This window comes from Pristiophorus japonicus, chromosome 4 (genome assembly GCF_044704955.1).
Source record: "Pristiophorus japonicus isolate sPriJap1 chromosome 4, sPriJap1.hap1, whole genome shotgun sequence".
NCBI lineage: Eukaryota > Metazoa > Chordata > Chondrichthyes > Pristiophoridae > Pristiophorus > Pristiophorus japonicus.
In genome coordinates, this window is record NC_091980.1 from 236,982,620 (window position 1) to 237,007,423 (window position 24,804).

General features: G+C 45.0%; 1 protein-coding gene across 1 annotated transcript in view; it reads left to right on the plus strand.

Moving 5' to 3' along the window:
• The window catches only part of gch1 (GTP cyclohydrolase 1), a 106,395-nt gene that overhangs the window by 72,548 nt on the left and 9,043 nt on the right, over window positions 1-24,804 (plus strand). Inside the window, exons 4-5 of the mRNA XM_070879184.1 lie at window positions 1,981-2,012; window positions 14,340-14,424. Of these exons, the coding sequence (XP_070735285.1) occupies window positions 1,981-2,012; window positions 14,340-14,424 (117 nt within the window). The remainder of the gene's footprint in view (window positions 1-1,980; window positions 2,013-14,339; window positions 14,425-24,804) is intronic.

Sequence of the window (24,804 nt, forward strand, 5' to 3'; positions counted from 1 at the left end):
CTTGCTACATTTGTACAGGGTATGGTGCGGCCACACCTGGAAAACTGCGTGCAGTTTTGGTTTCCATATTTACGAAAGGATATACTTGCTTTGGAGGCAGTTCAGAGAAGGTTCACAAGGTTGATTCCGGAGATGAGGGGGTTGACTTATAAGGAAAGATTGAGTAGGTTGGGCCTCTACTCATTGGAATTCAGAAGAATGAGGTGTGATCTTATTGAAACATATAAGATTATGAGGGAGCTTGACAAGATGGATGCAGAGAGGATGTTTCTATTGATAGGGGAGACTAGAACTAGAGGGCATAATCTTAGAATAAGGCACCGCCCATTTAAAATTGAGATGAGGAAAAATTTCTTCTCTTAGAGGGTTGTGGATCTGTGGAATTCGCTGCCTCAGAGAGCTGTGGAAGCTGGGACATTGAATAAATTTAAGACAGAAATAGACAGTTTCTTAAACGATAAGAGAATAAGGGGAAGGGAAGTGGACCCGAGTCCATGATCGGATCAGCCATGATCATATTAAATGGCGGAGCAGACTCGGCCTAATCCTGCTCCTATTTCTTATGTTGTTATGTTAGATGCATTGAGACTACATATATCGATCAAATTTGTGACTAACTAGTTGGCATTTTGTAATAAATCTGTGAGATTTTATTTGGATGAAACCCGCTGAGCATGTAATTACACAGCCTTTACAATTCACTTCCCAGGTATTGAACAAAATGACTAAGTAATTTAAATTGCAGTGTCTTATTATATTAGACTAATTTTTCATAGATTTTCTGTAGGTCTATCTATCTTTCAAATATATATGGCCTATTTACCAAGCACTACCTGTGATGTGACTAATGAGACCTTATTGTGTGCACTATTACTGATCAGGGAAGGAAGAAGATAGTGCATGACAGGCAACTTTAAACTTGAAACATTCCTTGTTGCGACTTCCTTGCATCGAATATAAGCCTCCTTGTAAATGTGTGTTTACATTTTACAGTAGATTCCAAACATGACTCCAAAGTGACCTGTGTTAAGTAACTATAAGCTGATTATTCAAATGTGATTACATCTGGCAAGTGTGTTAAAGTACACCAGTAACTCTAAGTAATCAAAGATCTTTTACTAAAAGTAATTAAACACTGTTGTTCTTCGCTGGCTTGGAAAAAAATCATCTGATTTCATGAATTAGAAAAAAGGCTAATAATCTATTAATTGCTCAATATGTCCAGATATTTTGCAGGATTACTATTTTAGCAATATATCTTTTTTTAAAGCACGTAATTTCTTAATTTAATTGTTCAAATGTAAGATTGAAATATTTGTAAGATCAATCTATATTTAAAGGACCTAAACTAAGCTAATTAATGGTGAAAATACTCTACCACTGAGAGGGGTTATTTGGCCTGCAGAAAGATTATTTCAAAAAGCATGTTTCATGGAAAGTGGAACTGCCTCCACATTTTAATGTCTTGTTCTCTTGATGATCCATGGAGCATTGACCTTTTATATTGCCTTCAGGATAGAGGTACGTGCACCTCCATGAGCATGAAATGGAAATTCACCTAGGCAACCAGATAGGAGAATGGAAACCCTCTGACTTAATTTACTATATGAATTTTCTCTGCTACTGGAACATTTCTGTTCCTTCTACATAGAATGGAAGCATATTCTCGGATAACATGGTATTGGAGTATTTATTGAAATAAAGCATTTTCTCAAACATTTATCCATCTGGTATTTTTACTTATTTGAGTTCTGAAAGATCTTTTCAGATTTCAAAATATGCATATTTTATTTTATATGGATTGTAATCAGATTATTTTAAAATGGTTAACATTAGAGAAATAATCAGAACCGTAAATCTGAATACATTTTTTAAAATAATTTTGATACAGAACTTTTAAGAATATTTGGGTAAAAGGAAAGTTTTGCTTCTGGCTTCATACTTGTTTAAAGAAAGTACTTACCTGATTTTGTTTTCCAGGATTGTTGAAATTTACAGTAGGAGACTCCAAGGTAAGAAGTTAACAAACTTTTTAAATGTATTTAAAATTTGTTTGCATTTTTAAATCATTCTAGCCCCATTTGAAGTGTAATCAGTGTGATCTTTGGTCTAATACCGAATAGTGGAAACCGATAATCCCCCCAGTTAATGGATCTATTCAAATTAGATGCAGGTGGCACGAACTGAAACTAAAACCTTCAAAAACACAACAATCATAAACATTTGCTTTATCGAATTGCCATTTGATTTAGAATTATTGTTACTGCTCTATATAACTAGGAGCATAGGATCAGAAGAAACCATTGCTGGTCTCCAAACTCAAATGCATGACATTTTAACAGGTGGTGTAAACCGAATCAGACCAACTTATTCCACCGAGAAGTGGCCGACCTGGTGGGAGTTGCACTTTTGATGAGTGCCTATTTCGGCTTTGCATAAAAGCCATTTTAATTCTTTACATTGACACCCCATTTATGTATTTAGCAAATGGCTGTCTTGCTTCCAATATGCTGCCATCTATGCTGGGGCGTATTCTAATTAGAAACGCAGGGAAATATGGAGGAACTTGTTGATAGCGAGATCGGCGCTCTAAACAGCTCAATTTATGGTGTATGCCACCAATCTTGCTGCTGCAGGACTATCTGGGGTAGTATCTTTATTAGCATACGTGTGCAGCTGGTCTCCATAGGAGACGAAAGGAACGGGCATGAATAAAGAACATAGATAATTATGAAGGGAAAGTTATGTTTGACTAATTTGCTGGAATTCTTTGAGAATGTCACGAACAGGGTGGATAAAGGGGAACCAGTGGATGTGGGGTATTTGAACTTCCGAAGGCATTTGACAAAGTGTCACACAAAAGGTTACTGCACAAGATAAAAGTTCACGTGTTTGGGGGTAATATATTAGCATGGATAGAAGATTGGCTGACAAACAGAAAACAGCAAGTTAGGATAAATGGTTCATTCTCTGGTTGGCAATCAGTAACGAGTGGGGTGCCGCAGGGATCAGTGCTGGGACCCCAACTATTTACAATCTATATTAACGACTTGGAAGAAGGGACTGAGTGTAACGTAGCCAAGTTTGCTGACGATACAAAGATGGGAGGAAGGGTAATGTATGAGGAGGACATAAAGAGGCTGCAGGAAGACTTAGACAGGCTAAGTGAGTGGGCAAGAATTTGGCAGATGGAGTATAATGTTGGAAAATGTGAGGTCATGCACTTTGGCAGAAAAAAATCAAAGAGCAAGTTATTATTTGAATGGAGAAAGATTGCAAAGTGCTGCAGTACAGCTGGACCTGGGGGTACTTGTGCATGAAACACAAAATGATAGTATGCAGGTACAGCATGTGATCAGGAAGGCCAATGGAATCTTGGCCTTTATTGCAAAGGGAATGGAGTATAAAAGCAGGGAAGTCTTGTTACAGCTGTACAAGGTATTGGTAAGGCTACACATGCGTGCAGTTTTGGTTTCCATATTTACGAAAGAATATACTTGCTTTGGAGGCAGTTCAGAGAAGGTTCACTAGATTGATTCTGGGGATGAGGGCGTTGACTTATGAGGAAAGGTTGAGTAGGTTGGGCCTCTACTCATTGGAATTCAGAAAAATGAGAGATGATCTTATAGAAATGTATAAGACTATGAGGGGGCTTGACAAGGTGGATGCAGAGAGGATGTTTCCACTGGCGGGGAAATAGAGGGCATAATCTTAGGATAAGGGGCCGCCCATTTAGAACTGAGATGAGGAGAAATTTCTTCTCTGAGGGTTGTGAATCTGTGGAATTCGCTGGCTCAGCCGTGGAAGCTGGGACATTAAGAAACTGCCTACTTCTGTCTTAAATTTATTTAAATGATAAGCAGATAAGAGGTTATGGAGAGCGGGCAGGGAAGTAGAGCTGAGTCCATGATCAGATCAGCCATGATCTTATTGAGTGGCGGAGCAGGCTCGAGGGGCCTTATGGCCTACTCCTGCTCCTATTTCTTATGTTCTTATGTAGATGAAGAAAGAACAAGAAAAACATGCAGAGGGAGAGAAAGTGTCTGAGAGGCAGAGAGTGTGGGAAACATACATAAAAGAGAAGAGACACCACAAAGGAAAGACTAATTGAGTGGATGAAAACAAGTCAAATAAGCAGAGAGAGAGTTAGAAATGAGAGAAAGGGCTCAATTTTCCCAAGCCCTTTTTCTAGTGTATTGCCAGAATTATACCGGGGTTTTCTAGGCCAGAAATGCAGCAGAAATATTTTGGCAAACTTTCCCCAATGTATAATTTGAATTTGGCGCCACACAGCGTGTCCAGTCGCCTCGGGGGGTGGAACCTGCTATCTGCGCCAAAAAACAATAACGCATCTTCTGCGCATGCGCGTAAAAACTTTTTACGTTTTTTGACGTCGTTGCAATGGACACGCATGCTCAGTACAGCTTGGATTTGACAATCAGCCATTTTTCAAGAACCAGTTGTGTGTGTGAGAAGGCGTGCTGTGTGTGAGAGAAGGAGTGCTGTGTGAAAGCATTGGGAAAATCGCAGCTGGAGCTATACAAGATGCAACGCGGACCAAGGACTAAGAATTTCTTGCTGGAAGACGTGGAGGCACTAGTTACTGTGATTGAGAACAGATGACAGGAGCTGGATACCAGCAGAGGTGATATAAAAGTTCCAGCAAAAGAAATGAAGAAACTCTGGAACCAAGTTGCAGAAGATTACTGTGCAATGGTGAACATCACGAGATCTGGAAGCCAGTGTAAAAGAAATGGCAGGACCTTGGTCAAGTAGTTAGTGTAAGTAATATTTTCATTTGTTCAATGCAATTGTAAATGTGACCAGCTGTATATGGTCCCACCCATCAGAAAGACATCCTTTCTAAAAAGTTGCATTTTCATCTTTGCAGAGGAAAGTGGCCCACAACAAAAGGCAAAGAACACGAACAGGAAGAGGACCGGCAAATCTGCACCCACTGGTACCCTTGGAAGAGAGGGCCATTGCTTTGATGGGTCCTGCCTGGAGAAAAGCAATCAGTATTGCACATGCTGGGCCCATACTCGGGGGAGAGGGTAAGTCCTGCAAATTAATTGTGGCCCTTCAAATCAACCTGCTGCCTGGTCTGCGATGTGTGAGCCTACTCATGCCACCCATCCTGCCCCCTCCTCTGCTGCTAACCATTTGCCTGTTCTGTTATATTTTGCAGAACTGGAGGCCAATCCTGATGATGCAGAAGAAGATTCAGATGAGGATGAGCCTGAAGAGGAGAACATCTTACAATCCAATCCTCCAGACCAAGAACATGGGGGGGAGGGGGAGTGGACCGAGCTGGATGAAGCTCCCACTGCTGTACTGAATATGGAGGACATGCCGCTCATGGAGGTGCCAGCCCCTTCCGTGACTAGTGGTTTGAGTGTTGGTGGGACATTCCATGGTTTCCGAGGTTGCGGGTCCCAGTAGTGGGGTGCAGCGAGGCACAACCAAGGCCCCACTGTCCCAGGCTGCGGGTCCCAATGGAATGCAGCGAGGCACACCCAGGGCCCCACCGTCCGAGGCTGCGGGTCCCAGTGGAATGCAGCGAGCCACACCCAGGGTGAGGAGGGGAAGGAGAGCTCGACCATGCTCTCCTGAGTTGCAGGATGTAACAGATGTGGTTCAGATGATGTCATTGAGTGCTGAGAGCATTGACCTTACCCAATCACTCCTGGACACCATCAGTGGGGTGAGTGATGAGGTAGTGGGACTGTCGGGAGAAGTAACAACACTCGCCGGGACCATCAGTGAGGGAATAGTGGCCATGAGGGAGTGAATGTCAGAGGTAGAGTAAACCACGACACTGGCATTGAGAGAGGGAGTGTCAGAGGTAGTACTGGCCATTAGGGAAGACAAATATAGGCCCCTTACAGTCAGAATCAGGTGAATTTATAATGGGGAACAAAGAAATGGCAGACCAATTGAACAAATACTTTGGTTCTGTCTTCACTAAGGAAGACACAATTAACCTTCCGGAAATACTAGGTGACCGAGGGTCTAGCGAGAAGGAGGAACTAAAGGAAATCCTTATTAGTCAGCAAATTGTGTTTGGAAAATTGAAGGCCGATAAATCCTCAGGGCCTGATGGTCTGTATCCCAGAGTACTTAAGAAAGTGGTCCTAGAAATAGTGAATGCATTGGTTAGTGGTGTGCCACAGGGATCAGTGCTGGGGCCACAACTGTTTACAATATACATAGATGACCTAGAAGAGGGGACAGAGTGTAGTGCAACAAAATTTGCAGATGACACTAAGATTAGTGGGAAAGCGGGTTGTGTAGAGGACTCAGAGAGGCTGCAAGGAGATTTGGATAGGTTAAGCGAATGGGCTAAGGTTTGGCAGATGGAATACAATGTCGGAAAGTGTGAGATCATCCACCTTGGGAAAAAAAACAGTAAAAGGGAATATTATTTGAATGGGGAGAAATTACAACATGCTGTGGTGCAGAGGGACCTGGGGGTCCTTGTGCATGAAACTCTTTTTGGAGTTTATCTGAAAAACATAAAACATTAAACCGTGCCACCCGACCTGGATGACACACCAGACATTTACAAGGCCCTTTTTTTCTTTTTTTTGTGTTTTTTTTTGTGTTTTTCTTGTTTTTTTGGGGGTTTTTTTTGGGCACTAAAATCACATTTTTTCCAGTGCCCCCTATAAAAGGGGAGGGGGGACACTAAAAGCACCGGCAATTAAAACAAATTAAACTTTAAAACATAAAATCAAATTAAAATTTGATTGCCGGGCGTGACGATGCACTCCAGTCCCTCCGGTGCCCACCTCTCGCGGAAGGCCGCGAGCGTATCGGTGGACACCGCGTGCTCCATCGCCAAGGACACCCTGGTGCGAATGTACGCGCGGAAGAGAGGCAGGCAGTCAGGTTGAACGACCCCTCCTTGTGCATGAAACTCTTTTAGAGTCTACCTGTAAAACAAAAAACATTAAACTGTGCCACCCGCCCTGGATGACACAGCAGACATTTACAAGGCCCTTTTTTTTTTTCCTTTTTTGTGTTTTTCTTTTTTTTTGGGTTTTTTTTGGGCACTAAAATCACATTTTTCCCCAGTGCCCCCTATAAAAGGGAAGGGGGACACTAAAAGCACCGGCAATTAAAACAAATTAAACTTTAAAACGTAAAATCAAATTAAAATTTGGTTCCTGGGCGTGATGATGCACTCCAGTCCCTCCGGTGCCCACCTCTCGCGGAAGGCCGCGAGCGTACCAGTGGACACCGCGTGCTCCATCTCCAAGGACACCCTGGTGCGAATGTACGCGCGGAAGAGAGGCAGGCAGTCAGGTTGAACGACCCCTCCTTGTGCATGAAACTCTTTTTGGAGTTTATCTGCAAAACATAAAACATTAAACCGTGCCACCCGCCCTGGATGACACAGCAGACATTTACAAGGCCCTTTTTTTTTTTCCTTTTTTTGTGTTTTTTTTTGTGTTTTTCTTTTTTTTTGGGCACTAAAATCACAATTTTTCCACAGTGCCCCCTATAAAAGGGAAGGGGACACTAAAAACACCGGCAATTAAAACAAATTAAACTTTAAAACATAAAATCAAATTAAAATTTGGTTGCCGGGCGTGATGATGCACTCCAGTCCCTCCGGTGCCCACCTCTTCCTTGTGCATGAATCCCAAAAGGTTAGTTTGCAGGTGCAGCAGGTAATCAGGAAGGCGAATGGAATGTTGGCCTTCATTGCGAGAGGGATGGAGTACAAAAGCAGGGAGGTCTTGCTGCAACTGTATAAGGTATTGGTAAGGCCGCACCTGGAGTACTGCGTGCAGTTTTGGTTACCTTACTTAAGGAAGGATATACTAGCTTTGGAAGGGGTACAGAGATAATTCACTAGGCTGATTCCAGAAATGAGGGGGTTACCTTATGATGATAGATTGAGTAGACTGGGTCTTTACTCCTTGGAGTTCAGAAGGATGAGGGGTGATCTTATAGAAACATTTAAAATCATGAAAGGGATAGACAAGATAGAGGCAGAGAGGTTGTTTCTACTGGTGGGGAGACTAGAACTAGGGGGCACAGCCTCAAAATACGGAGGAGCCAATTTAAAACCGAGTTGAGAAAGAATTTCTTCTCCCAGAGGGTTGTGAATCTGTGGAATTCTCTGCCCAAGGAAGCAGTTGAGGCTGGCTCATTGAATGTTTTCAAGTCAAAGATAGATAGATTTTTAACCAATAAGGGAATTAAGGGTTACGGGGAGTGGGCGGGTAAGTGGAGCTGAGTCCATGACCAGATCAGCCATGATCTTATTGAATGGTGGAGCAGGCTCGAGGGGCTAGATGGCCTACTCCTGTTCCTAATTCTTATGTTCTTATTGGTGGTCATTTTCCAACATTCTATTGACTCTGGATCAGTTCCTATGGACTGGAGAGTAGATAATGCAACCCCACTTTTTAAAAAAGGAGGGAAAGAGAAAACAGGGAATTATAGACTGGTTAGCCTGACATCGGTAGTGGGGAAAATGTTGGAATCAATTATTAAAGATGTAACAGCAGCGCATTTGGAAAGCAGTGACCGGATCGGTCCAAGTCAGCATGGACTTATGAAAGGGAAATCATGCTTGACAAATCTTCGAGTTTTTTGAGGATGTAACTAGTAGAGTGGACAAGGGGGAGCCAGTGGATGTGGTGTATTTAGACTCTCAAAAGGCTTTTGACAAGGTCCCACACAAGAGATTAGTGTGCAAAATTAAAGCACATGGTATTGGGGGTAATGTACTGACATGGATAGACAACTGGTTGGCAGACAGGAAGCAGAGAGTCGGGATAAACGGGTCCTTTTCAGAATGGCAGGCAGTGACTAGTGGGGTACTGCAAGGTTCAGTACTGGGACCCCAGCTATTTACAATATACTTTAATGATTTAGACGAAGGAATTGAATGTAATATCTCCAATTTTGCAGATGACACTAAGCTGGGTGGCAGTGTGAGCTGTGAGGAGGATGCTAAGAGGCTGCTGAGTGACTTGGACAGGTTAGGTGTGTGGGCAAATACATGGTAGATGCAGTATAATGTAGATAAATGTGAGGTTATCCACTTTGGTGGTAAAAACAGGAAGACAGATTATTATCTGAATGGTGACAGATTAGGAAAAGGGGAGGTGCAACGAGACCTGGGTGTCATGGTAAATCAGAAATTGAAAGTTGGCATGCAGGTACAGCAGGCGGTGAAGAAGTCAAATGGTATGTTGGCCTTCATAGCAAGAGGATTTGAGTATAGGAGCAGGGAGGTCTTACTCCAGGGCCTTGGTGAGGCCACACCTTGAATATTGTGTACAGTTTTGCTTTCCTAATCTGAGGAAGGACATTCTTGCTATTGAGGGAGTGCAGCGATGGTTCACCAGACTGATTCCCGGGATGACAGGACTGACATATGAAGAAAGAGTGGATCGACTAGGCTTATATTCACTGGAATTTAGAAGAATGAGAGGGGATCTCATAGAAGCATATAAAATTCTGATGGGATTGGACAGGCCAGATGCAGGAAGAATGTTCCCGATGTTGGGGAAGTCCAGAACCAGGGGTCACAGTCTAAGGATAAGGGGTAAGCCATTTAAGACAGAGATGAGGAGAAACTTCTTCACTCAGAAAGTGGTGAACCTGTGGAATTCTCTACCACAGAAAGTTGTTGAGGCCAGTTCGTTAGATATATTCAAAAGGGAGTTAGATGTGGCTCTTATGGCTAAAGGGATCAAGGGGTATGGAGGGAAAGCAGGAATGGGGTACTGAAGTGCATGAACAGCCATGAACTTATTGAATGGTGGTGCAGGCTCGAAGGTCCGAATGGCCTACTCCTGCACCTATTTTCTATGTTTCTGTGATTGTTGTAGTCCGCTGAGAAACTGTCAGGGTGCATGAGGGACAGCATGTGTGAGTTGGCTGCTGCAATAAGGGAACATACCCAGACCCCGCACCCATTGACAGAAGCAACTGCCACTCCCACTGCAATCCCCACACCAGCTCCTGAAGAGCCCAAAGCCAGGCCCTCCCACTTACAGCTTGATGCTGACGCCCTCCACCTTCAAGAGGTGCTCAGTACCCGAGATGTTAGAAGGAATAAGCTTGGTACCAAGCCCAAAAACACTGCGCCACCACCTGCGGGCATGGGTGATGGAGAGTCCAAGCACAGCGGGCGGTCTTAGACTAAGGGGGATGAGAGATGGGTGCAGCCTTTCTTTGCTGCTGTTGTTGCACCAGTGCAGCCTTCAGCCGTCTGAGGAAAAGAGTGTTTGAAGACCAGGCCCTCACATGTACCACCAAGCTCATGGTCTACAGGGCTGTAGTAATACCCGCCCTCCTGTATGGATCAGAGGCATGGACAATGTATAGACCTCAAGTCGCTGGAGATATATCACCAACGATGTCTCCGCAAGATCCTGCAAATTCCCTGGGAGGACAGGCGTACCAACATCAGTGTCCTCGTCCAGGCTAACATCCCCAGTATTGAAGCACTGACCACACTCAATCAGTTTCACTAGGCAGGCCACATAGTTCGCATGCCAGATACGAGACTCCCTGAGCAAATGCTTTATGCGGAGCTCCTTCATGGCAAATGAGCCAAAAGGTGGGCAGCGGAAACGTTACAAGGACACCCTCAAAGCCTCCCTGGTAAAGTGCGACATCACCACTGACACCTGGGAGACCCTGGCCGAAGACCGCCCTAGGTGGAGAAAGTACATCCGGGAGGGCATTGAGCTCTTCGAGTCTCAACGCAAAGAGCATGAAGAGGTCAAGCACAGGCAGCGGAAGGAGCACGCGGCAAACCAGCCCCTTCCCTCGACGAATGTCTGTCCACCTGTAACAGGGTCTGTGGCTCTCGTATTGGACTGTTCAGCCATCAAAGGACTCACTTTGGGAGTGGAAGCAAGTCTTGCTCGATTCCGAGGGACTGCCTATGATGATGTTATTATTGGTGTAACTGTTCTCAAATTAAAAGTTTTTTGTAAGTTAGTGTAAATTTACAAGTTTATAAGTGATCTTAAAGTTTTTAAAGTGATCTTAAAGAGTGATATTAAAGTAGTTTGATACAAGAATAATTTTATTAAAGTTAAGTACATTGTAAACTTTTGAATAAAATATTTTACATTAAAACTGAATCATGTTCCATTAACACAACACAACATTACGGAACAGCTCCAAACAATAAACATGTCCATGTGGAATAGTTGTTGCTGAGCCCTCAGGCATCAGTAAAGCATTCACGGATGAGCTGCTGGTGCAAGGCTCCAGCAATTGTTATAGGAGCATGATGGCCCGCCCTCCTCCGCCATCGTGCTCCGGCCTCAGGCACTTGCATGGCTTCCTCATCATCATCATCCTCCTCTTCCTCCTCCTCATCCTCATCCTGCTCGTCACCTGCATCTTCCACATCATTATCATCAACCACTCTCACCGCAGGTGGGTCTTCCACTACCAGGTGCTGCTGCTTCATGATGGCTTAGTTATGCAGCATGCAGCACACAACAATGAACTGACCGACAGTCTCAGGGGAGTACAGAAAGTAGCCTAGAATGGTCCAGGCATTGAAACGCTGTTTCAATATGCCAATGGTACTCTCAATGATGTTGCGCGTCACAATGTGCGACATGTTGTATTCACGGTCAGCTTCCGTCCGGGTTATGCGTAGGGGCGTCGTGAGCCTGGTGGCGAGGCCGTACCCTTTGTCTCACAGTAGCCAGCTCTGCCCTTCTGGCTGCTGCTCAAACATGGCAGATATAACGCTGTTGCGTAGGATGAACGCATCATGGGTGCTGCCAGGTTATCTTGCATCGACTGACATGATGCGATGCTTGTCATCACACACGAGCTGCACATTAATGGAGTGGAAGCCTTTTCTATTCCTGTACACCTTGAAATCCTGCAACGGTGCTCGCAAGGGTACACTCAATGCAGCCCTGTATCTTTGGGAAGCCAGCAATCCTTGAGGAGCTCACAGCCCTGTCATGGATTGCTTGGGCGGTCATGGGGAGCTTGATGAAGTCATTTCTCCACGTATATAGTGCAGCCGTGATGTGGCGAATGGAGACATGTGTTGCATGCTGAGAGATGATGCACACATCCCCAGTTGTAGCTTGAAACGATCTGGAGACGTAGAATGAAAGTGCAGCTGTAACCTTCACTTCAACTGACAAAGCAGTCCTCCTGACGCTTCTCGGCTGCAGGTCTGCTTTCACCAACTCACAGATCTTACGGACAACTTCTTTGCGGAAACGCAGCCTTCTGACACTTTCTGCATCACTCAGATGCAGGTACGAACGCCTGTCTCGATATACCCGAGGTGGGGAAGGCCTCCTGCCCAGCACCCTACGAGCTCTGATGTTCCTGATGCGATGAGCTCTAATCAATTGTCTCCTACGTAGCACCATGATGCAGAAGGCTCGCACAAGGTATGGCATTGTCAGTATTGTCCCCATACTTAGTTAAACTTTCAAAGAAGCTCAAAACGGTAGGAAAGCAGGCAACACAGATTCGCAGTTCTCTCTCTCCCCAAGGTCTGTATGGATGGACCACACACAAAGGTCTTGTGACCTCTCCTCTCTCTTCCCCACCCACCAGCCCCCCCGCCCCCCTTGAGTCTCGTGACCTCTCTCTCCCTCCCCCTCCCCGGGCTACAAGCCGTAAGATCGGCTCTCTCCCTCCCCCCTCCCCCCTCCCCCCACGGCTTGTTTTGTAGCTGAACCCTGAGCCGCTGTGTCCGGGCGCAAGGCTGATTCTGCCGGCCAAACCTACAACCCTCCAGGCCTTCCAAGATGTTCGTTGGTAGAGTGTGAGTGAGTTTAAAAAATGAGAAAACTTGTGAAATCCAACAAATTTACACTTCTACGTTGACAGGTTAAAAAAAAGTTGAACTTTATAATTGATTTTGACAGAGTTCTTGACTCACCCCAAAACCTTCGATTTAAAAACAATGGTATCTTTTCAGCCCAGATTTGTGAATGTGTGCTGGTTTCTTAACTCACCAGAAGGTTTTTTGGGAGTGACCAGATACGCCAACGTAATGGAGAAAAATGTTGGCCAAACTGTGAACAATTAAAAAAACCGGTGCAGAGGGGAACGTCCCCTCTGAGGTGAAAAAAACTGGCCTAGAAAAATCGTTACTAAGTCTGTTACACTGGCACAGATGGCAGGGGAAAAGTTTGAAAAAAAAAACGGCATAAATTCAATACGCCAAAAAATGCAGCTGACTGCCAAAAAACGGCGCAAATCATTGGGGAAAATTGAGCCCAAAGTATGAGCCATAGAGACCTAGAAGGGGAGAATGTGTGCGAGAGGCATAGGGATAAGTGGGAAACATGCAGGAGAAAAGAGACATCGTGAAAGATTTATGGATAGAAAGTGAAAGTGAAGATAAGTAGAGGTACAGATATGATGAGCGAAATGCTGAGAAGCATAGAGGGAGAAAGAGAGTGTGTGGAAGATGAACAGAAAGATGGTGGTTTCGCTGGGCCCAGGTCTATACTATTTATTTTACAAGCTCAATAACAATACTTTTGCTACATTAAAGTGAGTTTGCCTGTCCCACCACAATCCACAGAAATACTGTCACTAGCTATCTGTAAAGAAGCATCTTGGAGCAAATATTATTCAGCACTACTAAGAACAGAAGCATGGTAGCAGAGTAATTATGTTGCTGGACTAGTAATCCAGAGGCCTGGACTAATGATCTAGTTCACATCCCACCACAGCAACTGGGAAATTTAAATTCAGTTAATTAAATTTTTTAACCTGGAATTAAAAAGCTGGTATCAGTAATGGTGACCATGAAATGACCAGATTGTTGTAAAAACCCATCTGATTCACTGATGTCACTAGGGAAGGAAATCTATCGTCTTCATCTTTATCTTTATCTGGCCTAAGTGTGACTCACAGCAATGTGGTTGACACTACTCTCTGCGGTTCAAGAAGGGCGGCTCACCACCACCTTCTTGAGGGCAATTAGGGATGGGCAATAAATGCTGGTCTTGCCAGCGAGCCCCAGATCCCATGAACGAATACAAAAAAAACCATTAAAAAAGTACATGAATATAACCTTGTACAGAAATGTTACTTTGATTAGATTAGTGGTTAATGACTTATATAGATGGTTAAATGAACATATTAAAATTACAAAGTTAAGAATGATGAGAATTAAGAAACTTGCATATGTATTGTGATATGTATAAGTTATAAAACCGTACTCTTTATTCTGAACAGGCTAATACAACTTAAGAATTTATTTTTATGAATATAATAATAAAACACACAATTAAATGGTGTAATTTCCCAGTTAACTCTGGTCCCCTTTCTTATGGGTACATTATTCATCCTGTCAACAGTACAAGAGCGTCTCACCAAACAAATTGCAATAGCAATCACAGAAGCCTTACAGCCTGCAGGGGTGGGAGTTGTGATTGAAGCCACGTAAGTTCGGAACCCAAAGATTTTGCTCCTTGTAATAATTTTTAGTTTTGTGTAATAAAAAAAACAGCTTTAACTTGGAAATTATTATAATTCTTAGAAATAGAATAGTATGAATAATTTATATTAAAGAAACTCGGGTTTGCTAAGTTTTAGGTTTTTTGCTGTTTTGTTAAAGTAGCGATTTAATGGATCTTTTCATTCATCCATGGCATGTGGGCGACGCTGGCAAGACCAGCATTTATTGCTCATCCTTAAATGCCCTTGAGAGGGTGGTGGTGAGCCACCATCGTGCACCATTGCAGTCCGTGAAGGCACTTACACAGTATTGTTAGAGAGGGAATTCCAGGATTTTTACCCAGCAATGATGAAGGAACGGCGATATATTTCCAAGTCAGGATGGTGTGTAACATGGAGGGAATCTTGGAGATGATGGTGCCAATCAAGCTGGCTGCTTTGTTGAGCTTCTTGAGTGTTGTTTGAGCTGCACTCATCCAGACAAATAGAGCGTATTCCATCACACTCCTGACTTGTGCCTTGTAGATGGTGGAAAGACTTTGGGGAGTCAGGAGGTGAGACACTCTCTGCAGAATACCCAGCCTCTGACCTGCTCTTGTAGCCACAGTATTTGTGTGGCTGGTCCAGTTAAGTTTCTGGTCAATAATGACCCCAAGGATATTAATTGTGGGGAATTTGGTGATGGTAATGCCATTGAATGTAAAGGGGTGGTGGTTAGACTCTCGCTTGTTGGGGATATTTATTGCCTGGCACTTGTGTGGCACGAATGTTGCCACTTACCATGTGGCAAGTAATCCAGGTCTTGCTGCATGCGGGCATGGACTGCTTCATTATCTGAGGTGTTGCGAATGGAATTGAACACTGTGCTATCATAAGAACGCAAGAAATAGAAGCAGGAGTAGACCACCTGGCCCCTTGAGCCTGTTCCGCCATTTAATAACATCATGGCAGATCTAATCATGGACTCAGCTCCACTTCCCCGCCCGTTCCCCATAACACTTTCTTTCCTGTCGCTCAAAAATCTGTCTATCTCCGCCTTAAATATATTCAAAGACCCAGCCTCCACAGCTCTCTGGGGCAGAGAATTCCATAGATTTACAACCCTCTGAGAAAAGAAATTTCTCTTCATCTCAGTTTTAAATGTGCGGCCCCTTATTCTGAGACACTGTCCCCTAGTTTTAGTTTCCCCTATGAGTGAAAATATCCTCTCTGCAGCCACCTTGTCAAGCCTTATCTTATATGTTTCGATAAGATCACCTCTTATTCTTCTGAACACCAATGTGTACAAGCCTAACCTACTCAACCTATCTTCGTAAGTCAACCCTCTCATCTCCGGAATCAACCTAGTAAACCTTCTCTGAACAGCCTCCAATGCAAATCGTCATCATCATAGGCAGTCCCTCAGAATCGAAGACTTACTTCCACTCTAAAAATGAGCCCTTAAGTGGCTGAACAGTCCAATACGAGAACCACAGTCCCTGTCACAGGTGGGACAGATAGTCGTTGAGGGTAAGGGAGGGTGCGACTGGTTTGCCGCACGCTCTTTCCGCTGCCTGCGCTTGATTTCTGCATGCTCTCGGCGATGAGACTTGAGGTGTTCAGTGCCCTCTCTGATGCACTTCCTCCACTTAGGGCGGTCTTTGGCCAGGGACTCCCAGGTGTCAGTGGGGATGTTGCACTTTATCAGGGAGGCTTTGAGGGTGTCCTTGTAACGTTTCCTCTGCCCACCTTTTGGCTTGCTTGCCGTGAAGGATACTTGCCAATGCAAGTATATACTTCCTTAAATATGGAGACCAAAACTGTACACAGTACTCTAGGTGTGGCCTCACCAATACCCTGTACAGTTGTAGCAGGTCTTCTCTGCTTTTATACTCTACCCACCTTGCAATAAAGGTCAACATTCTATTTGCCTTCCTGATTACTTGCTGTACCTGCATACTAACTTTTTGTGTTTCATGCTTAAGGACCCCCAGGTCTCTCTGTACTGCAGCACTTTGCATTTTTTCTCCATTTAAATTACAATTTGCTTTTCTATTTTTTCTGCCAAAATAGATAACCTCACATTTTCCCACATTATACTCCATCTGCCAAATTTTTGCCCACTCACTTAGCCGGTCATCAGCAGACATCCCCACTTCTGACCTTATGATGGAGGGAAGGTCATTGATGAAGCAGCTGAAGATGGTTGGGCCTAGGGCACTGCTCTGAGGAATGCCTGCAGCAATGTCCTGGGGCTGGGCTGATTGGCCTCCAACAACCACAACCATCTTCGTGCTTGCTAGGTATGATTCCCATTGACTTCAAATATAGTTGGGCTCCTTGGTGCCACACTCGGTCAAATGCTGCCTTGATGTCAAGGGCAGTCACTCTCACCAGACCGGTTATAACTGTGTGAATGTATCTTTGTTGTTGGGATGTAGCCGATGCTGGCAAGGCCGTATTTATCGCCCATCCCTAGTTTTCCTGAGAAGGCCTCCCGTTGAACTGCGACAGTATCTCACGGTATTGGAAGGGAATTCCAGGATATTTACCCAGTGACAGCAAAGGAATGGTGTGTGTATATTATATGCATGTATGTGTGAATAATATAGTCTGAATGGTGTGAATGAGGAAGGAGGTATTGCTGGATCGGGTTCTGGGGAATGAGGCGAGTCAAGTGAAGCAAGTGTCAGTTGGCGAACATTTAGGGAACAGTGATCATAGTATCATAAGGTTTAGATTAACTATGGAAAAGGACAATGAGCAATGTGGAGTAAAAATACTTAACTGGAGGAAGGCAAATTTTAGTGGGTTGAGAATGGATCGGGCCCGGGTAAATTGGAATCAAAGATTGGGAGGCAAAACTGTAATCGAACAATGGGCTGCCTTTAAAGAGGAGATATTTTGGGTACAGTTGAGGTACATTCCCACGAGGCGAGAGGTCAAACAACTAAACCCAGAGCTTCCTGGATGATGAAAGAGATAGAGAGTAAGATGAAGCAAAAAAAGAGCGCATATGACAAATGTCTGGTCGAGAATACAAGTGAGAACCAGGCTGAATATAAAAAGTTCAGAGGGGAAGTGAAAATGAAAATAAGAAGGACAAAGAGAGAGTATGAGAATAGATTGGCAGCCAACATAAAAGGGAATTCAAAAGTCCTCTATAGGCATATAAATAGTAAACGGGTAGTAAGAGGAGGAGTGGGTCGATTCGGGACTAAAAAGGAGACCTACGCATGGAGGCAGAGGGCATGGTTGAGAAACTAAATGAGTACCTGTACTTTGCAACTGTCTTCAACAAGGAAGAATATGTTGCCAAAGTCATAAAGGAGGAGGTAGTGGAGATACTGGATGAGATAAAAATTGATGAAGTGGAGGTACTAGAAAGGCTGCTGTACTTAAAGTTGATAAGTCAACAGGATCGGATGGCATGCATCCTAGGATGCTGAGGGAAGTTAAGGAGGAAATCGGGGAGGTGTTGGCCATAATCTTTCAATCCTCCTTAAGTATGGGAGTGGTGCCAAAGGACTGGAGATTTGCAAATGTTAGTCTTGTTTAAAAAAGGGTGCAAGGATAAACCCAGCAACTATAGGCCAGTCAGTTTAACCTCGGTAATGGGGAAGCTTTTAGAAATGATAATCCGGGACAAAGTTAACAGTCACTTAGACAAGTGTGGATTAATTAAGGAAAGCCAGCACAGATTTGTTAAAGGCAAATAGTTTTTAACAAACTTGATTGCAGTTTTTGATGAGATAAGAGAGGATTAATGAGAACAATGCAATTGGTGTGGTGTACATGGACTCCTAAAAGGCATTTGATAAAGTGCCACATAATAGGCTTGCCAGCAAAGTTGAAGCCCATGGAATAAAAGGGACAGTGGCAGCATGGATATGAAATTGGCTAAGTGACAGGAAACAGAGTGTAGTGGTGAACAGTTGTTTTTCGGACTGGAGGAGGGTATACAGTGGTCTTCCCCATTGGTCGGTATTAGGACCACTGCTTTTCTTGATATATATAATAATGTGGACTTGGGTGTACAGGATACAATTTCAAAATTTGCAGATGACACAAAACTTGGAAGTATAGTGAACAGTGAGGAGAATAGTGATGGGCTTCAAGAGGACATAGACAGGCTGATGAAATGGGCGGACACATGGCAGATGAAATTTAATGCAGAAAAGTGTAAAGTGATACATTTTGGTCGGAAGAACGAGGAGAGGCAATATAAACTAAAGGGTATAAACCTAAAGTGGGTGCATGAACAGAGACCTGGGATATATGAGCACAAGTCATTAACAGTGGCAAGGCAGGTTGAGAAAAACATACGGGATCCTGGGCTTCATAAATAGAGGCATAGAGTACAAAAGCAAGGAAGTTATGATGAATCTTTATAAAACACTAGTTTGGCCTCAAGAGGAATATTGTCCAATTCTGGGCACCGCACTTTATGAAGTATGTGAAAGCCTTAGAGAGGGTGCAGAAAAGATTTACGAGAATGGTTCCAGGGACGAGGGACTTTAGTTACAAGGTTAGACTAGAAAAGCTGGGCTGTTCTCTTTAGAGCAGAGAAGGTTGAGAGGAGATTTGATCGAGGTGTTCAAAATCATGAGGGGTCTAGATAGAGTAGAGGGAAACTGTTCCCATTGGCGGAAGGGTTGAGGACCAGAGGGCACAGATTTAACGTGATTGGCAAAAGAATCAAAGGCGACATGAGGAATTTTTTTTTTACGTAGTGAGTGGTTAGGATCTGGAAAGCATTGCCTGAAAGGTTGGTGGAGGCAGACTAAATCATGGCTTTCAAAAGGGAGTTGGATAAGTACCTGAAGGAAAATAATTTGCAGGCTACAGGGAAAGGGCAGGGGAGTGGGACTAGCTGAAGTGTAGTTACAGAGAGCCAGCATGGGCTGAATGGTTACAGCATAGAAGGAGGCCATTCTATGATTTGGAGGAGAATTTGGAAATGATGGTGTTTCCACAACATTGCTGCTTTTCTTCTCCGAGGTAGAGGTTGCTGGGCAGGGAGGGGTTGGCAAATTAACTTTGGTGAGCTACAGCAGTGCATTCTTTAGATTGGACATACTGCAGCCGTAGTGTGCCAGTGGTTGAATGAGAGGATAATTAGTCTGGTACAGGGGCACCGATCTAGCGAACTGCTGTATCCTAGATGGTACTGGCTTAATGTGTTGCAGCTTCATCCATCCAGGTGCGTGAAGAATATTCCATCACATTTCTGACTTAAACCTTGTAGATGGTGAATGGGCTTTATGGGGTCATCAGCAGGTGAGTCACTCATCAGAGTACTTAGGCTCTGCTCTGTTCTTGTCACTAAAATGTTGATATGGCTGGTCCTGTTTAAGCTTCTGGTCAGTGATGACCCCAAGATGCTGATGATAGGGGACTTGGCGGTGCTGTTAAAGGCCAAGGGCAAATGCTGGGCTTTATCTTTATCTTAGTTAATCTCCCGTGATGTTGAATGTGCGGAGTTAAGATCAAGTGTAATAATCCCATCTAGTAAGGTTAGTGTGTGTGGAAAATAATTGAATTGAACCATAGGGGAGGAGGGAAGGAGGTAGATGGATAGTGGAAGTGATGAGAAAGAAAGGAGGACGAGGTGGGAAAAAGAGGACATGAAGGGTAATAGGGAGGGGAGAGAGCACTGAGTAGGGAAGGAAAGATGAGGAGGAGCAATGGAGAAGAGAGGGAGAGAATCCAGGGGAAGGTGGATGTGACTGGGAAGAAGGGAGAACAAGCGGAGAGGAAATGGCAGTTGGAATAGAGAGGGGATAGTTGTAGAATTAGGGCAAAACATGTTCATGTGGGGGGTGGGTGGTTGTAACATTTTGGTCATGATGAAAATAATGCTGCTCCATGCTGGGATGGGGATTTGGAGGTTGGGAAATGTTATGTGTGCAACACCTTATAACCAGCATTCTATCGCCACCAGAGGGCGCATTTGTTGGAGTCCCAAGGGATCCCAGCATCCCTTGGGAGTACTGCATATAAGCAGGTTTCCCATGCTGTGCCAGCACTCTGGAATCAGAATAAAGAGACTAAGGTCACACTTAAAGTCTACAATACTCAGTCACATTGCTTTATTTAAGACATAACAACTGACGACGAGTAATAGATAACGAACCATCACGTGAAAATGCAGAGAACTGTTGGTATCACGGAGAAATTCTCAGAATGTGATGATTGGGGTGCCTTCGTGGAGCGACTCGATCAATACTTCGTGGCCAACGAGCTGGAAGGGGATGAGAACGCTGCCAAACGAAGGGCGATCCTCCTCACCGTCTGCGGGGCAACAACCTATGACCTCAAAGAATCTTCTCGCTCTGGTGAAACCAACAACCAAATCGTATGAAGAACTGTGTACGCTGGTCCGGGAGCACCTAAATCCGAAGGAGAGCGTTCTGATGGCAAGGTATCGATTTTATACATGTCAACGATCTGAAGGCCTGGAAGTGGCGAGCTACGTTGCTGAACTAAGGCGCCTTGCAGGACATTGCGAATTCGGTGGATTCCTGGAGCAAATGCTAAGAGACTTTTTTGTGCTTGGCATTGGCCATGAGGTTATCCTTCACAAGCTATTGACTGTTGTAACACCGAACCTGAGCAAAGCCATAACGATAGCCCAGGCATTTATGTCCACCAGCGATAACACCAAACAGATTTTGCAGCATAAAGATGCATCGACAAGTACTGTACACAAAGTAATGTCGTTTTCAGGCAGGAATGCACATGGCAGAACGTACACGCCTGCAACTGCACGACCTCAGATGACTCAGAGTCCGCCATCAAGTGTGAATGCGAGGCAATTAAAACCTTGTTGGCGCTGCGGAGGTGATCATCGAGCCCATCAATGCCGCTTCAAAAACTATGCGTGCAAAGGCTGTGGAACAATGAGACACCTCCAGCGAATGTGCAGACGAGCTGCAAATCCTGCAAACCACCACATTGCAGAGGAAGACCGATCCATGGCAGATCAAACTGAACTAGAGACTTGAAGTGAGAAGGCAGAAGTGTACAGGGTATACACCTTCACCATAAAATGTCCACCGATAATGTTAAATGTTGAACTGAATGGAATTCCAGTATCCATGGAATTGGACACGGGCGCGAGTCAGTCTATCATGAGCAAAAAGGCCTGAGAGGCTGTGGTGCAATAAAGCACAAAGGACCAAGCAGAGCCCTATTCATACCAAGCTGAGAACTTATACTAGTTAGATGAAGTCCTTACTACTGGGGGGATCAAGGGGTATGGCGAGAAAGCAGGAAGGGGGTACTGAAGTTGCATGTTCAGCCATGAACTCATTGAATGGCGGTGCAGGCTAGAAGGGCTGAATGGCCTACTCCTGCACCTATTTTCTATGTCTATGTTTCTTACTAAAGAGCTGATCCCTATAATTGGCAGTGCAGCAGTAAAAGTCTGCTATGATGGAACGGTGCACGAACTACCACTATGGATTGTACCAGGAGATGGCCCCACACTGTTCGGCAGAAACTGGCTGGGACAACATCCGAGCGCTTTTGTCCGTCGATGACGCCTCATGTGCCCAGATTTTGAGCAAGTTCGCATCGTTGTTTGAGCCAGGCATCGGAAATTTCTCTGGGGCGAAGGTGTAGATCCACTTGGTTCCCGGTACACGACCCATCCACCACAAGGCACATGCGGTGCCATACATGATGCAAGAGAAAGTGGAGATCGAGCTGGACAGGCTGCAATGAGAGGGCATCTTTGCGCCAGTTCAACGAGTAGGCCAGTCCGATTGTTGCGGTTCTCAAGGGCGATGGTACGGTCAGAATTTGTGGGGACTATAAAGTAACAATTAACCGTTTTTCGCTGCAGGACCAGTACCCGCTACCCAAGACTGGCGACCTATTTGCGACGCTGGCAAGAGGGAAGATGTTCACCAAGTTGGACCTGACCTCGGCCTACATGACGCAGGAGCTGGTGGAATCTTCGAAAGGCCTCACCTGCATCAACACGCACAAAGGTCTGTTCATCTACAATAGATGTCCGTTTGGGATTCGATAGGCCACGGCTATTTTTCAAAGGAACATGGAAAGTCTGCTAAAGTCGGTTCCGCGCACCATGGTTTTCCAGGACGACATACTGGTCAGGCCAGGGCACCATCGAACACTTGCAGAACCTGGAAGGCGTTCTAAGTCGGCTAGATTGTGTGGGACTCAGGTTGAAACGCTCAGTGTGTTTTCCTGGCGCCAGAGATCGAGTTCTTAGGGAGAAGAATCACGGCAGACGGCATTAGACCCACTGACGCCGAGACCACAGAACGTGACAGAGCTGCGGTCATTCCTGGGACTCCTCAATTATTTTGGTAATTTCCTACCTGGGTTAAGCACCTTGCTAGAACCTCTACATGTGTTGCTACGCAAGGGAGATGACTGGGTATGGGGAAAATCACAAGAGATTGTTTTTGAGAAAGCCAGAAATCTGTTATGTTCCAACAAACTGCTTGTTCTGTATGACCCATGTAAACGTTTAGTGCTAGCTTGCGATGTGTCTTCGTACGGGGTTGGGTGTGTGTTACAACAAGCAAATGAATCGGGAACATTGCAACCGGTCGTTTATGCGCCCAGGCTGAAAGGGCCTACAGCATGATTGAAAAAGAAACTTTGGCATGCGTTTACAGGGTGAAAAAATGCACCAGTATCTGTTTAGGCTTAAGTTAGAGTTAGAAACTGACCATAAGCCGCTCATAGCGCTATTCTCAGAGAGCAAAGGTATTAATACCAACGCCTCTGCTCGCATCCAAAGATGGGCGCTCATGCTGTCTGCATATAACTATGTAATTCACCACAGGCCAGGCACAGAGAACTGCGCTGATGCTCTCAGTCAGCTACCATTGTCCACCACCGGGGTGGAAATGGCACAGCCTGCAGACTTGCTCTTGGTGATGGATGCATTTGAAAATGAAAAGTCACCCGTTACGGCCCGCCAAATCAGGGCCTGGACCAGGATCCTTTACTGTCCCTTGTAAAAAAACTGAGTCCTCCATGGGAGCTGGTCCAACGTCCCAGCGGAGATGCATGAAGAGATCAAGTTGTTCCAGTGGCGCAAAGACGAAATGTCCATACAGGTGGACTGTCTTTTGTGGGGTAATCGCATGGTTTTGCCTAAGAAAGGCAGGGAAACGTTCATATGCGACCTACACAGTACCCACCCAGGCCTAGTAATGATGAAAGCTATAGCCAGATCCCATGTGTGGTGGCCGAGCATCGACTCAGATTTGGAGTCTTGTGTGCACCAATGCAACACTTGCTCTCAACTAAGCAATGCACCCAGGGAGGCACCGCTAAGTTTGTGGTCATGGCCCTCCAAACCGTGGTCTAGGATCCACATTGACTTCGCTGGCCCGTTTCTAGGCAAAATGTTTTTGGTTGTTGTGGACGCTTATTCAAAATAGATGGTGTAATAATGTCTGTAAGCATGTCCACTGCCACCATCGAAAGCCTACGAGCCATGTTTGCCACGCACGGCCTGTCTGATGTCCTTGTCAACGACAATGAGCCGTGCTTCACCAGCGCTGAATTCAAGGAATTCATGACCCGCAATGGGATCAAGCACGTCACATCTGCCCCGTTCAAGCCCGCATCTAATGGCCAGGCAGAACGGGCAGTCCAAACCATCAAGCAAAGCTTGAAATGCGTGTCGGAAGGCTCCCTGCAGACTCGCCTGTCCCGAGTCCTGCTCAGCTACCGCACAAGACCCCACTCGCTCACCGGGGTTCCCCCTGCCGAACTGCTCATAAAAAGGGCACTCAAAACAAGGTTGTCTCTAGTCCATCCTGATCTTCATGATCATGTCGAGGGCAGGCGGCATCAACAAAGGATGTACCATGATCGCGCAAATTTGTCTCACGATATTGAAGTCAATGACCCTGTATTTGTACTCAACTATGAACATGGTCCCAAATGGCTTGCTGGCACTGTTGTAGCCAAAGAAGGGAGTAGGGTGTTTGAGGTCAAACTTGAAAATCGACTAACTTGCAGAAAGCATTTGGACCAAACCAAACTGCAATTCACAGACAGCCACGAGCAACCTGAAGAGGACACCACCAACTTCGACCCTCCGATACACACACAAGTGGCAATCGACAGCACGGTTGACTACAAAGCTGAACTCATCATCCCCAGCAGCCCAGCAAGACCAGCTGCGCAACAGCCCAGGAAAGGCCCAACCAACTCACCTGCACCTGTGTTTGTACCGAGACGATCGACTAGGGAGTGGAAAGCCCCAGATCGTCTCACCCTGTAAATAAGTGTACTATTGACTTTGAGAAGGGATTGATGTTATGTATGCAACACCTTGTAACCAGCATTCTACCGCCACCAGAGGGCGCATCTGTTGGAGTCCCAAGGGAT